A 14924-nucleotide genomic window follows, 5' to 3' on the forward strand; every position below is an offset into this window, starting at 1 on the left:
CTCAATTTCACTTTTTTGTGTTATTTTCGATGAGGCCTCTTTTCTCCATGTCTGTGACCAAGGTTGGTTATTTGTTATTTTCTCTCATTTTAGGTCAATATCTGCAATTATCATGGGGAATGACAAATACTAAGGGCATAGTGCCAAGTGGAAAATATTCAGCAATAAATGTGGCAGTTTCTTAATTATGTCAAATGAATTTTCGTTTAATTTGAAAATAATGGCAGATTCAAACGGAAAGTAATATATGAAAATATATAGACTCAAGTCAGTTATTGTAATTTCACATTTTGCATGAAATTTTGTTCCTTTGGCATATGACGCTAATTCAGTTCTGTTTAAGAAGTAAATATTACATTCTAGATCTCATCTGGCATATGATGATAATCTAATTTTGTTAAATAGAAGTAAAGATTATAATCAAAGATCTCACACCTACAAAGGAAATCAATCAACTCTCAAGTATAACTTCATAAAAGAATAATCAGAAACCAAAATAAATAAAAGTCCTTGAGAGAGTTTAATATAGTCTCACATTTTCATCACTGCCAAGTCCTAAACCCATCCCTCTAATGTTGAAAATGTTTGCATAAAACTCCAATTAACCCATAAATGTATATACAAACATGGATGTGGATGAAATATACAAAAAATATATTTACAGCCACTTGAAACATCCTTTTTTAACTGAATGATAATCAGGTAGTAATTATTCATTATAACCATAGAAAATTTGAGATATTTGAATATTTTGAGAGCTATCAATATATCATATAATTACCATATACAAGATCATGTAGCATCATTTATCATTTGACTATCATGTAGTGGTCATATGACCACAGCAATCACATGATGATCACATGACCATCCTAAGTGATCACCTGACTCACCTCATCCTCAGTTGTGATGATACCACTGTCGGTCTTACTGCTGTCTGAGGGCGCTACGTAGGAGTTGTCGTGGGTGGTGTCACCCGTTGTCATGGCATCCTCACTGGACTGGGCGTAGCCATCGTCGGAGGAGCTTGCTCTCTCTTTGAGTTTTGCATTGATCTCATCCTGGGATAAAAGGAAGGAAAGGAAAGAAGGAAAGAAAGAGAAATAGAAAGAGGGTAATAAGAAAGAGGATGAACAGAAGTTAGAAAGGTAGATAGAAGGATGGATGGATAATAGATAGATAGATATGAAGATTTAGAAAAAGATAGAAAAAAGTCATTAGAAGGATACCAAGACAGAGAAATAAAAATATTTCATTTGATTTTTTTTTATTACAAATAGTTCCGAGGAAAAGGTCAACATTGCTTGGGTTTTTTTCAGTCCATTCACACACAACACTTGCCTAGAGCTTCTAATACAACAATGAAATCAACAATACAGTCATCACAGAAATCAAAACAAACATTAACATCCTCTTCTGTCAGCCTGCACAACTGTTGCTTTGGATTCTACAAGGATTGCGTGAGGATTTCAATTTCATTTACCCCTCTCCATTACCGCTGACACGAACTATTCCCCCTACCCCACTAAAATCATGTTGTGATGTCATGACTTGCATTCTACTGGTCAAATTTATCATGAACCGAGACCAGGTTAATCTCAGGAATTATCGTCTGCCACAACATATGAATGACAGCAAATGAATGACATGAAAATAGGTGTCTGCAGGCATTAACCAGTGGTGGTTTTCACACAGTGCACAACACTGAGTCTGAATCTACATGTAGAGACTAGATTCAATTATGGACAGTGGATGCTTTGTTTCACACAGAGAGGAGATTTGGAGTCTAGTCCTCAAACTAGACATGGTATAACTTGTTTAAGTGTCAAATTTGAGAATGTGCTTAAGATAACGGTTACCAAGAGCAAAGACTAGATGTACTCAAGATCTACAACAACATATGAATAACACTGGCTTATGAAAATACAGTAGACCTGTGCTCTTGGAATCAAGCGATGTATTACACTATCTGTCACATCAACAAAACTGACTCGAACTTATCGATGGTTTGTCATTAGAAATAATGAAAGGAAATGCAAGATACATGTATAGTTATGTCTCCAGAGAAAAGCAACAAAAAACGAGATAAAACAAAAGATAAATAGGACATACTCTCAAACTCTATGAAATCTGCAAAAGTTAATGTGGTTCATCAAACCAAATTTCTGTTGTTTTTTTTTAATTCAAGAGTGTTTATGCAGTGAGCTAAGCATGCTAAAATGGTACAGTAGACTGTTGAAACTTCCAATTAAATTGGAGGGGGAAAAATCAAGTTCCTAATGGATAATATCTTTCCTGTTCATTTTAACACACAAAATCACTTTAAAATACATGTATCAGTATGTACAAGTCAGGTTACGAACGACTTAACGCACAACTGGAACATGTTCTTGGGTCATAATATAATTACATACATGTAGGGATATCACATAGCAAAAGAAAGGATCACCATTCGTGTGTAAAGTCATTCGTATCTTACGAACAGCTTTATGAAAAACCCACCGGGTCCCACTGGCCGATGGACACAAAACGTATTCATAAAGGATACAGTGGAAAAGCCAAAATTCAATCCGTTTTCATCCGCTCCAGAAATGAACAAAATGGGCGAACAATGAAATCCCAGTGGACGGGTGCTCGATGGATATATAGCTTATGAAACACATACGCAAAGGGTACACAACGGATACATAATGTTTTCCCACAGATGGCAAGATCCTTTTCCATTTTACACCCTCTGCATCCGTAAATGCAGTGGGACCGGGCCTTTAATTAAAACTTTGCTTCTGCACATTTATAATGATATATATCTGACAAGCAACAAATGATCATGATGAATACAACATGTAATCTATTCTCATATGCGCTATTATCATCACCCTCTTCTTTAAGCTCGAGCTGCTTCTATTCTAAAAATATTACGGAAATCTGGGGGTGTCTTCTTAAAATAGCTTCAACCCAATAATAGCTATTAACCCAGGAGGCACTTAATACCGGTATTCATTTTATCTAATTTTCACATCATTACATGAGACTATGGGGCACCAAGGTTACTGGTATTGTCTTCAGTAATGTTGGTTTATGATAGTTCATATTGTATAGGGGATATCAGCAATGCTGGTTTATAATAGTTTACGTTGTGCGGGAGATATTAGTAATGCTGGTTTATAATAGATTCTATTGTATGGGGGATATAAGCAAAGTTCATACTTAACCGCAAGGGCTATTTCTATAACCAAGCAGGAAGAGGGGCATATTATCATAACCTTTACTTTGTAATGACACATATCTGTTTCAAGATTTCATAGTTTCTTATATTCCATGGATGCTTACACTGAAGGCTTTATTTTCTGATCTGGAATTCTGAACCGATCGAAAATACCAGTACTAACATATATAAGCCGAATGAGAAAAGTACTTGTAGTTTTAAAAATTCTGCAAGAAATAACATGACAAAATAGTTTATCAATTTTCAAAAGTCTGATAACTTTTGGATGGATTCTTCCAAGATCATGATTCACAAAGTGAATGCAAATTACATGAAATACTGATGCTAGAAAAGAGAAAAACATTCATCCTTTACTACAGGAAACTGACAGTCCCTATGGTGTTAAGATTTTTTTTTGGGGGGGGGGGTGGGAGGCAGGAGGATTTACTTTTGTTAATTAAGTTCTGACATATACACTTAAAAGCTTCGCTTTTTTAAAACTGATTTTATACCCAAATCTCAGACTTTGATTTAAAAATGAAGCCCTTTTGCCAACGGAAGAGTATCAAATTGACTACAGTGATATTGTAGCCAGTTTTTTTATCAAAAGTGGGGAATCAAGACTGAACAATCAACCAAAGGTATAAGTTGTTGGCCTTAAAGCTTGATGAATTCATTGAATGAGCTCCAGGGGTCTGTTGCATAGAATTACTATAGGCGGGGGCGAAGTCACATAACATCCGCTTAACAACGACAGCACTGACCTTAGTGCGATGAAAACAAAGTATGAGAAACACAATGAATTAATGTCAGAAACAGCACTGAAAACTTGGGAAAAATTCGTAAATTTCCAGACAATGAAATGGGTAAACTCGATTATCACGACATTCAGCACAAAGTACATGTATGAATGCAATGTTTTGTGTATTATGCATTGTAGGCATGCCAAATCTCTGTGCTGCTGTACGGGTCGCTTGTGCATTGTTTTCATCAGCCGGTCAGTTGCTAGGGCTCAAGATTAAAATGCCTGGATGTTTGCCCCGTCCTAGTAATTTTGCCATTCAATGTTAAAGGTCAAGTCCGCCTCAGAAAAATTTTGATTTGAATCAATAGAGAAAAATCAGACAAGCACAATGCTGAAGATTTCATCAAAATCGGATGTAAAATAAGAAAGTTATGACATTTCAAAGTTTCGCTTATTTTTAACAAAATAGTTATATGAACGAGCCAGTTACATCCAAATGAGAGAGTCGATGATGTCACTCACTCACTATTTCTTTTGTTTTTTATTGTTTGAATTATACAATTTTTCAATTTTTACGAACTTGATGATTAGGACCTCCTTGCCTGAAGCACAAAATGTTAAAATAATGGAATTCCACATGTTCAGGGAGGAATGAAACTTCATTTCACATGACAATGACAAGAAAATCAAAATATTTCATATTTCAAACAATAAAAAACAAAAGAAATAGTGAGTGAGTGACATCATCAACTCTCTCATTTGGATGTAACTGGCTCGTTCATATAACTATTTTGTTAAAAATAAGCGAAACTTTGAAATGTCATAACTTTCTTATTTTACATCCGATTTTGATGAAATTTTCAGTGTTGTGCTTGTTGATTTTTTCTCTTTTTATTCAAATCAAGTTTTTGTTGGGGTGGACTTGTCCTTTAAGTTCCCTGAAATCCTTGATTCTGATTGGCTGTTGAGCTTGGATGCCATGGTAGCTACTATTGGATTGCAAAGTTATATTAACTTTTATGCAACCGGCCCCTAGATAGACATCCGCAAAAGCAACTGATGACACACAGAATCATAAATCCTTTTGGACCACACACGATGTTGAATATCTGATAGGACTCCAATCAAGATACACATATTAAAAAAAAAACTTTCATTTACAGGAAGAAACAGAAAACATTCCAAACACTAGCATTGTAGTGGTTTGGATTTTGCTTCATGAAGACTACCATAGCCAAAGTTTCATGCATTATTGATGCAAAAAGGAATATTTCAATGGTCACCTTTTTTTAAATATAGTTTCATCAACATGCAAACTGAACCTAACAAAATGTCATCCTAAATTGTACCTGCCAACCCTAACAGACAAAATAAATATCCATAAATAAGAATATTCTGATATTTCATATTCAATACTTGACAAAAAAAATCACAGAAATAGGAACACATTGGTCTAGCGCCATCACAAAAATTATAATATATTATCCCTAATGGGAACATTCCTATTAAAAAGGAACAGTTGGTAGGATAAACAGCAAATTAATGAAATGCTACATGAAATTAAAATCAAGTACAAATATATTTTGGGTTTGGAAGAAGCAGTGGACTGGCTGGCAAAGGCCAATGGGGTACGTTGGTATAGGCATGTGCTGAGGAGGGATGGCAAACCTGTTTTAAGGGCTTTTGAGTTTGAGGTGGTGGTTTGAGGAGGAAGGGACGGCCAAAGAAGACATGGAAGAGTCAAGTGGAAGAGTATAGGAGGGTTCACGTAGCAATGGAGGATGCACTGAATCAGGCAACGTATAGGGAGGGTGGAAGAGCGATCGATTGCTGTGAGGGTGAGGTAAATCCGGCCACCCCCGTTCACGGAGACAAAACTGGATTTAAAGCTTTGGCTTGATAATTAGACCACACACATTGATAGCTCAAAAGGTAGTATTTGGAAAGTTGGTGATATTTTATCCTTAAAGAAAACCTAAACAATCGTTAAATAAGAGTTCAGCAGGTAAAGCATTGATCAGAGAAATGACCTCAGAGTCACTTGACTCTTAAACCAAGGGTCAAGGGTTTATATTCCATCCGGTGCTTAATATGTCCTTAGGCAAGGCACTTGTCACTCTCCATCCAGGTGAGGTGTTAAATTGGTAAAAGTCAATGTGATTAGACTGGCATTTGTGCACTGATAAATGGTTGCCTGGCCAGGATACTCCCCAGGGAGTGGAGATGGTGCACTTTATGTGTGGAACAGTGATGGATCCTATGACTAGGGTAATAATAATTACAATGTAAAGCGCTTGGAAACCAAAGTACATGTAAGAAGCGCTGTATAAATGTACATGTAACCATTATTATTATAGTTAGAGAAATGACCTCATCTTTCTAACCATGAAAAGGGAAATAAAAGCATTCCTACGCCTACTAGGCGACTTCCACATCTTAATTCCTCACGCCAAGCAGACCACTCTCACGTCGACCCTTCCTTGATAATCTCCTGGGCTGAGTCAGAGCTGAGCGCTTGGCAAGGTCTCCCCACAACAGCTGACCTGGAGTCCGCTGACGAGAGAATCTCTAATTCAATGCAACAAATTACGGAACAAGACGCATAATCAGTTCAGGCTTTGACCCATATTTTTCACTGGAGAATATAAAGAAGCTTCCCTTTTGAAGGCAATGTGAAGTGATCATGGTGGGAAGAAAGGGGGCAAAATTTGGGATTTCCTTCATTAAAATGAGCTCTGTTGCAGTGGTGGAGAGAAGGTAATTGATGAATAAAGCCTCAAAATGTGTTCACGCAATGTTCAGCAACAGATTTTGTTGCAAGCATTAATCTCATAGTGTATTCATGAATCTAAAATTTTGTTGCAAGCATTAATCTCATAGTGTATTCATGAATCTAAAATGTTGTGAATTTATGAGCAATATTTTCATTACAACACAAAAGATCTCTTTTTCTATACCCTTTTTTCAGGTAAAACTCAGTGAAGTGACATTTCTGAAATTCGTGTGAGTCTCAGATTAACTGGAAAGAATGGTTGTGTCCATTATTCTGACAATGTTTGTGTTCTTAAAAATGACAAATTTTGATGTATTTACATATTCTGTAAGAAGTATGATACAGGATTTTGTGGGTGTTTTTTTTTCAAAAATTAGTTTCTTTACGAATTTCTCGAGAATTTTTGACAAGCAGGATTTGCATTTTTTTTGTTTGTTACACCAATTTTTGTTACACCAATTTCTGATTACCCCCCTATATTGTTTCATGTAAACAGTAAATATGTTTGTTTTTTTCTTTATGTTGACCATAGCCCATTTTCCACCCCCCAAAATATCACTTTCTTGCTATTCCAGGACATCCATGGTAATGGAAAAAGGTTTTCCTATGAATATAAGTGGTTTATAGAGAGATATCTCAATTGACTTATTTTATTTAAAAAAAACAGACAGGAAATGACTTGCAGAAAGAGAAATCCATCACTCGCATTTCCTAGCAATATGGATGTTAGCGTGAGAGTCGCGCTACCCATCTCAATGGAAGCCTTAATCCTGGATAAGTCAGAAAGAGTGAGGCTGCTCAATGGAACCTCCACAGAATCTCACCACAATATCTGGATAACAAGGATGCGGTCATATTCAAACTTCATTCAAGTTCGTTGCCATTTGAAAAGCTGCCAGTGGTAAGAGTGGAGGATCACCAAGGAATAGCATATTGAAATCATGAAGATTTCTGAGAGAAGTTGCATGAACACGCATCAAATACTTGTTTTATTTGATTAATTATATCTCCTACTGTAAAAAAGGGGAATGAAATAGGAGAAAACAATTATACATATCTTCATCAACATATGATTTATTCTTCAAATATCATTTAATCCTTGTTGATAGGGACCAAAGAAATAAATAATCAAGACCATATTTGAGAAATCTTTTTTTTTAAACATATTATCTAGGATTTTATGTACTCTGATAAATATATAGTCTTAGATCAGTCTGATAACTGATTTAGTATTACAGCAACCCAGAAACTGATATTTAGGCAGACGCATTGTAAAGTGCTTAAAGACATCATCACCCAGTGTATGAAGTGCCAAATAAATCTTCTCAGATTAATCACAATTCGTCACAGCACAAAAATAAAACAGATCGCAAACTCTGAGATACACCTTACATGTGGAAAGGAGAAAAAGCTTAGGGTGTCTGTTTCACAAGCCTCATTACCAAAACCATTTAATGCCACAAAATCTGTAGCTGAACATAATAAGTCTCTCCTTTCTATTGGAAGCCAATCTTATGACACAAGTCGACTTCCTACAAACAAGACACTCAGCTGGCTATATTTTGCTTTCATACTTTCAGAGACATTTTTGTTTTCATTCTCAGTATAGGTTTAGTATATAGTGTTCTTACTGCCAGGTTTGATGTGTTGAGTGAATAGGAGTTCCTATCTTTGGCTGAAGCTGGTTTGTCTGGTGTGAACACACTGTCTTCTGACATGCTGATTCTCTTGTTCAGCTCGCCATCCTCATCCCTATGCAAAAAGGAGAAATGTAATTCAATGAAATGATTGCAATATTTCCTTTATTACATTTATAGACCCAGACTGGAGCCCAAAGTGAAATTGACAAATCATATACCAATAAAAAAAGTTATGAACAAAAAAACAACAATGCAAGGTTTTTGTTTTTTAATTTGCATTTAATCTAACCACAAAAATGTCCATGTATACATGATATACTTTGATGTTTGTGTACTTTGTTTATTTACAAGTTTATCATTATCAGTGCTTTTAATAATTTTATATTAAAATTCTTCAATTATTAGTATTGTTGTGTTTTTCTCTCATAAATAACAATTCATATACCAGTAATATATTATTACCTTGTACAAAAAGGACCTAAACCCTACAAAATTTACTTAAGTTGGCCCTTTCAATTCTTTTGTACTGTGTATGTTGACCTATAATTGTACTGTGAACATACAAAAAAGTACTCTGTCAGCTGAAATAAAATCGAGTACATATTACTATCTTAGAATACTAATTTTGAATATACATGTATTCACCATTTTATTAGAGCATAAATGGGTGGTATGTGCTACTCACATAAAATAGGATGGGTGGGAAAAGGGAAGGGCAGATTACATCTACGGATGACAGCTAATCAAGCCAACATCGTCCCCTCAAAATATCCCCAATTCTCGCCCTAATGATGTCACACCGTAATTAATAAACGTCACTAATCTGGCATGGATAACCAACTACGTGAATTTTGCGGGGTATCAACTATTAATGTTCCCGAGCTGCGATTATTAGCTCAGCTGGAATGCCAGAATTCAAGCATCATCATATCTCTATTAACGACCACATCCTCCTACACACCTACTTTATAAAGATTTTGAAGGGGAAGGAGTGTCGCTCAATTGTTTTACTGTTTTATAAATATAACCAAGCCTTTCCTTCAAACAGTTAAGCACTGTGGTCTCAAGCTACATGCATCTGGTACTTTAAGATCCAAAGATTTTCAAAGCATGCCAGTGAAAGTGAATACATGAACAATGTGCATATATTTCATGATAAATAAAGTGATACAGTAGATTTGTAAACATACAATATATTTGGAATTGAGAATTGAAATATCTAATTTTTTTACATTTAATTCAAAGCTAACTTCGAGTTATGTTCTTGATATGAAATGGTTGGAAGCAATCCTAAAGTGACTATCATACGCCAAAAATGCTTATTTATAACAACAAAGGATAATTATCAAAATAATTAACACTTGCTGGAAATTGATATACATTTCATTTCTGTATCCTTTTCCTGGTGTAGCTATCAATGATAATAGTATATGTGACCACACTTATAAATGGATCAGCATTCTTTAGTTATCTTCTGATCTTCATTTGCTCATTAATCTGTAGCTATACATTTTCCAGAAAAATTGTTTGGCTAATATCATTTATTTTATAGTTGTTATATAATTCTGGGAAACTGTTCTTCAATTCTGTGAACATTTTATATGACGTAATTGCAAGTACCAGAGTCTATCTTTGCTTGCGTTCATTTGAAGCTTCCTATTCAATAATATAGTCACACAAACAAAAACGTATACATGTACTGTACAAAGAGAATGGTACATCATTGGGTATACAACACGTGACACTGGTACCGGTCCAACAGTCCCAGACCAGAAACATTTGCTCTTGGGCCAGTTGCTTTTTAGAAATAGCCAGATTTACTGGTCTTGTATGACCAATAAAAAATATATCAAACTGATAATGATATTTTCTTCTCTTTTGTAAATTATAAAATGGCACTGGCATCTCAAAAAATGACCCTTTTATTATGTTGTGTTTGTGTTCTGTTTTTTTTTTTTTGGGGGGGGGTAACAATAAGCAATAAAAGCCAGCAAAATAAACTCAAGCCTTTTTATTTTTTCTTTATCTTTGGGGACCAGTACATTTTATGTTCAAACCAGTTAAAAAATGGAAAAATGGAAATCTACTGTTTCGACATGATCAGGTCAGGCCAGTAGAAAAAAGTAATGTATTCAGACAAGATCAGTCTGGAGTCAGTTCCCCTGGTGTGAATGTAGCATAGGGAAAGTACACCGAATAATTGAACTGTAGAATGACAATTCATTCAGTGATTCCAAACAGTTCATTTGCGATTGAAAAAAAAAGAATCCAAGATCAAATTCAGGTCTCTAGAATCTCGACTACATGTATACATACTGAACCACACTCATCATAGAAAACAGAGAGAAACACTATGTACACATGCAGTGTATGTCTATGTCCTTATCAGACATGTACCGTGCTTACACGTGCATTGGCTTTTGGTTTAGAACCAAAAGCCGATGCAGAATCGGCTTTTAGTTTATCTTGCACCGCGTTTACACGCTGTCACAGCTTGCGATGCAAATACCTGAAATGATCTGTGCACCAACAATATACGTCATCATAAAGACAACGCTGGTTCCGTGCGCTTACAAGTACGTCATAATGGTAAAGTTAAATGAAGTGCGTGTCAATTGCCGATGCAGAATCGGCTTTCTGTTTACACGTAAAAAAAAACTGATTCTGCATCAGCTAGCGGTGCAAAATTGCTGATTCTGCACCGAGAGTCGATGCAAGTTAATCGCGTTTACACGCAACAAAAAAAAATTCTGCATCGGCTCGCGGTTCTGAACTGCGAGCCAATGCAGCGTGTAAACATGGTAATTGTCTGGAAACATTGTGCAGACACATGTAGTGATAACATATTCTACAGCAATCGGTGAATATTGAAACATACGTTTAAGATGGACTTTTCGATAGCAGCTGAAGAAAATCAAATTCAAATTGTTCTGTTATTTTGAGCAGCAAATGCCTGGAAATCGATATATCATTTCATGAATATAGAAATGTACTCAAGTAACACTGTGAGTGAAATTAGCTCTGCATTCCACCTGTTTTATCAGGTGTCTGCAATCGTAATATCATTCCACATCTGATGTACACATGATCTGATATCTAGTCACATGATCTCAGATATCGTGCACTTTATCAGGATGATAAACTCACGGGGGGTGAAGGAAAAGCGACTTAATTACATTTAATTCTAAATGTCATGATCTCATGCTTGCAACATTCATGTTCGGTTTCATGCCCACAGGAGTGCATGTGCACTTTTCTTCACAGAGAGTGACTTTTGGTGCACTTTTGATGAATTGCTGTCTGCCATTAAAAAAAAAAACTTTGTTATATTCAAATTCAAACTATTTGTTAATTTATCTTTTTTTTCAATCCCAATTTTTGTTAATTTCTTTTCTTCTTTTCCAATACCGATTTTTGTTAATTTCTTTCATTTTCAAATTACTTTTGAGGCAAAATCCTTCAGTCATAAATCACCCTCCTCTTTGTAAAGTTACATTTTGGTCTGAATGTGTTAGGATGATGCCATGAATTGTATGTACTCATGCTGTAAATGTGTGTTTGCATGTATTTTCTCTTCATATTGATAATAATAATAATACATAGAATTTGTATAGCACACTTTCCATCTTACTTAGATTTTCAAGGCGCTTCAGAGCAAATTACAAAAAGAAAAAATATATTGTAGTTTCGAACTATACAAGGACAGCCTTCAAAACTAAAATGGTTTTCTATTAAAAAGCACCATTATACAGGTATAAAGTCAGGTTGAACGCTTTACCATAACTCATAGATATTACTGCTGAAGTAATCAGAATATTTCATGCCTCTGTTTTATTCTTTGTATGATTAATGAATTAATAAAGGGTCGTGTTACACAAAACTAAGCAACTGAACTACAGATTGATTTTAACAATTGATTGTACATTGATCTCAATGCAATCAATCATTAAAACATGGTTCTAAAATCAATTACTCAGTTTTTTTAAACCTGGATATCTTACCCTCCTCTTTCTAGTTCACTTGTTGACTTTGATTTGCTCTTGTTTGGGGCGGAGTCTCCTTCCGATCCTTTCGAACTTTTCTTCTTCTTGAAAATCTTCTTTATCGACTTCCATGCCTTGAACTTCTTCTTCTTTGGTGCACCTGTGAACATTTCATTACAAATATAGATCATATTTTAACTTAACATTCTATTCTGCATACATGTAGTTTCCCATCTTGTTAAGAACTACACGTAGAATTGTCTTAAACAGTGCACTTGTACAAATGTATCTTTGAAAATACTGATATTATAATTTTTTTACCAAAATATGGCTTGCTTCCCTTAGTATTGCACACTTTATTGCAACTCTTTTAAATAGATGTAGGACTGTACAGAAAAATAAATAATGAAACCTTTTTCTTTAATGACCAGGTGACAGAGTTGTGGTTGATCCAATCAATTGTAACTATGGAAAGCCAGCAAAGTCAACATATTAAATGCAGGTTTTTTCCAAAAAAAAATCTAGATATGAAAGTATATCCATAAATTCATTGATTACTTGACAATTTGGTGTGTTCTCCTTTGTTTACAAAAAACAATTTGCAAATTTCCTGTAGAAAAAATAATGACACTGAAAGGTTTTCCATAGTTACGACTAATTGGATCAATTGTAACTCTTTGTAAGACGGGCAGACGGGGCAGTTCTGGGCCATCAAATTTTGGGGGGGGGGGCATAGCTGGCTTGAGCCCCCCCCCCCATTAGAGCGGTACAATTAAAATTTGTAATGTAAAAATGCTGTTAAAATACAAGTGTGCCCCCCCTCCCTTTCAAAAGTGAGGACATCTTTTTTTTTTTGCTTGTCAAATTTTTTCCTTGGGGGAAAATGTGCCCCCCTTTTGGAAAATATTGGATCTGCCCCTGCATACCATGTACTACAAACTGGAAAACAGCTGTGCCCCATGAATCCCACACTGGAGGATCCGCTCTCTCCTCCAAATTTATTCCAAAACCCTACTGAGATAAGATGGGAGAGGGCTCTCATTGAAGGCACATCTTTCCTGTACCACCATTGGGGTGTTCAAACTCAAAAGAAAACAAGAGTCCCATGGATTCCACACCCAAAATTACACTACATGTATCTCCTCAAAATTTGATTTTAAAAACCCACTGTTCTAATGTCAAGATTGGAGGGGGAATTACCAGGGCAGCAAAGAGAATTCCCCCACTCAGAATGTGAAAACAGGGCAAGCCAAGCTCATCAATCCTACCCTCAGATTAGGTTCTCACTAGAAAACCAGGGAAAAGTAGTTGGATCCAAGGAAGAAACTTTGTCTACATTGTATCATTTACTATTTTTTTTTCACATCTTAGAAGAAAGAAGTTTATTCATATCTATTTATTTATTCATTCATTCATTCATTTACCCCTAATTTATTTCTCTATTTTTTTATCATTGTTAATCTATTTATTTATTTATTGTTTGACTGTGTGAATGTCCATCAATCTATCAATCCATCTATTCACCCATCTATCTATTTATATATCCATCCATCCATTCATTTATTTGGTGATTCAATTTTTTTTTTTTTTTTGGGGGGGAGTCCCATCATACCTGACTGGTCAAGCTCACTATCACTCAGTACATCTTCCCTAGGAATTCTCGGTACTATCACCATATCATCCTCCATGGCCTCTGCCCCGCCCTCTGCTTCTTCCATAGTTGCTCCTCTTTCGGCTTCCTGAGCCCCGCCCTCAGCCTCCAGAGCTCCGCCCCCAGCTTCCTGTAGCTCCTCCTCCTCCGTGCTTTGCTCTCTGCCATTCACCACCTGAACAGCCACCGACATCTTGTTGGGTGGTAGGATAACTACATTATGATATGCAAAATGGTTTAGATTTAAACCTAAATTCAAAATCTTGTCTCAATATTGAATTCTGACAGAATCTGATAAAACTATCACAAAGATCTTTTCAGAAAACAAATAAATAACACAAATGGAAAGAAAAACAAAAAATCCTAAATTGCCTATAGAATTAAAAACCCTTTATTATTAAATATCAAAATGACATTCTATTTTTACTCTAATTTTAATGCCTACATGGTACTGTACAGTATACATTTTCTTCATGATACCATGGATCTACGATATTTTGTATGTCAACATAGCCATCCTGGAGTAGAATCAAACTATCCAAGTTAAGATAACAATCACAAGAATGCAAACTCCAAATGGCAATCTCCAAATAGATCCTTGAGTTTGACGTCATATCATGACTTTGAATTGGCAAGATATTAAAAGAGTGCATGGGGAATGAATTGGGAGAGGTGGTGCATCAAAAACAGACAGCATGGAGTACTGATTGAGAAAGAGAGAGGGGGAAGAAGGGAAGAGGAGTATTATGTTTGAGAGGGGGGGGGGGGAGTGGAGGGGAAAGGGTAAAGAGAGATAGAGAGGGTTAAGCTACATAAAAAAATTTTTTAACCAAATTGACAGACAGCAGAAGCCAGTTCATGCAAACATGTGGGATTGCTAGTTAATAACAATCTTTGATGGATGTACATTTGTCATTTGTTCTGTAC

At 35.6% G+C, this 14924-nt stretch overlaps 1 protein-coding gene across 4 annotated transcripts in view; it reads right to left on the reverse strand.

Annotated features, from left to right (window-relative positions):
- LOC121424392 (neurofilament heavy polypeptide-like) overlaps positions 1-14924 on the reverse strand; it is a 78053-nt gene that overhangs the window by 45749 nt on the left and 17380 nt on the right. For all 4 annotated transcript variants that reach the window (XM_041620101.1, XM_041620173.1, XM_041620248.1 and 1 more), the window contains exons 3-6: positions 13959-14210; positions 12365-12506; positions 8355-8475; positions 894-1061 (exon numbers count right to left, since the gene is read on the reverse strand). In XM_041620101.1, the coding sequence (XP_041476035.1) occupies positions 894-1061; positions 8355-8475; positions 12365-12506; positions 13959-14210 (683 nt within the window). The remainder of the gene's footprint in view (positions 1-893; positions 1062-8354; positions 8476-12364; positions 12507-13958; positions 14211-14924) is intronic.

Source organism: Lytechinus variegatus, chromosome 1 (assembly GCF_018143015.1).
Source record: "Lytechinus variegatus isolate NC3 chromosome 1, Lvar_3.0, whole genome shotgun sequence".
In the NCBI taxonomy this organism is placed as follows: Eukaryota; Metazoa; Echinodermata; class Echinoidea; order Temnopleuroida; family Toxopneustidae; genus Lytechinus; species Lytechinus variegatus.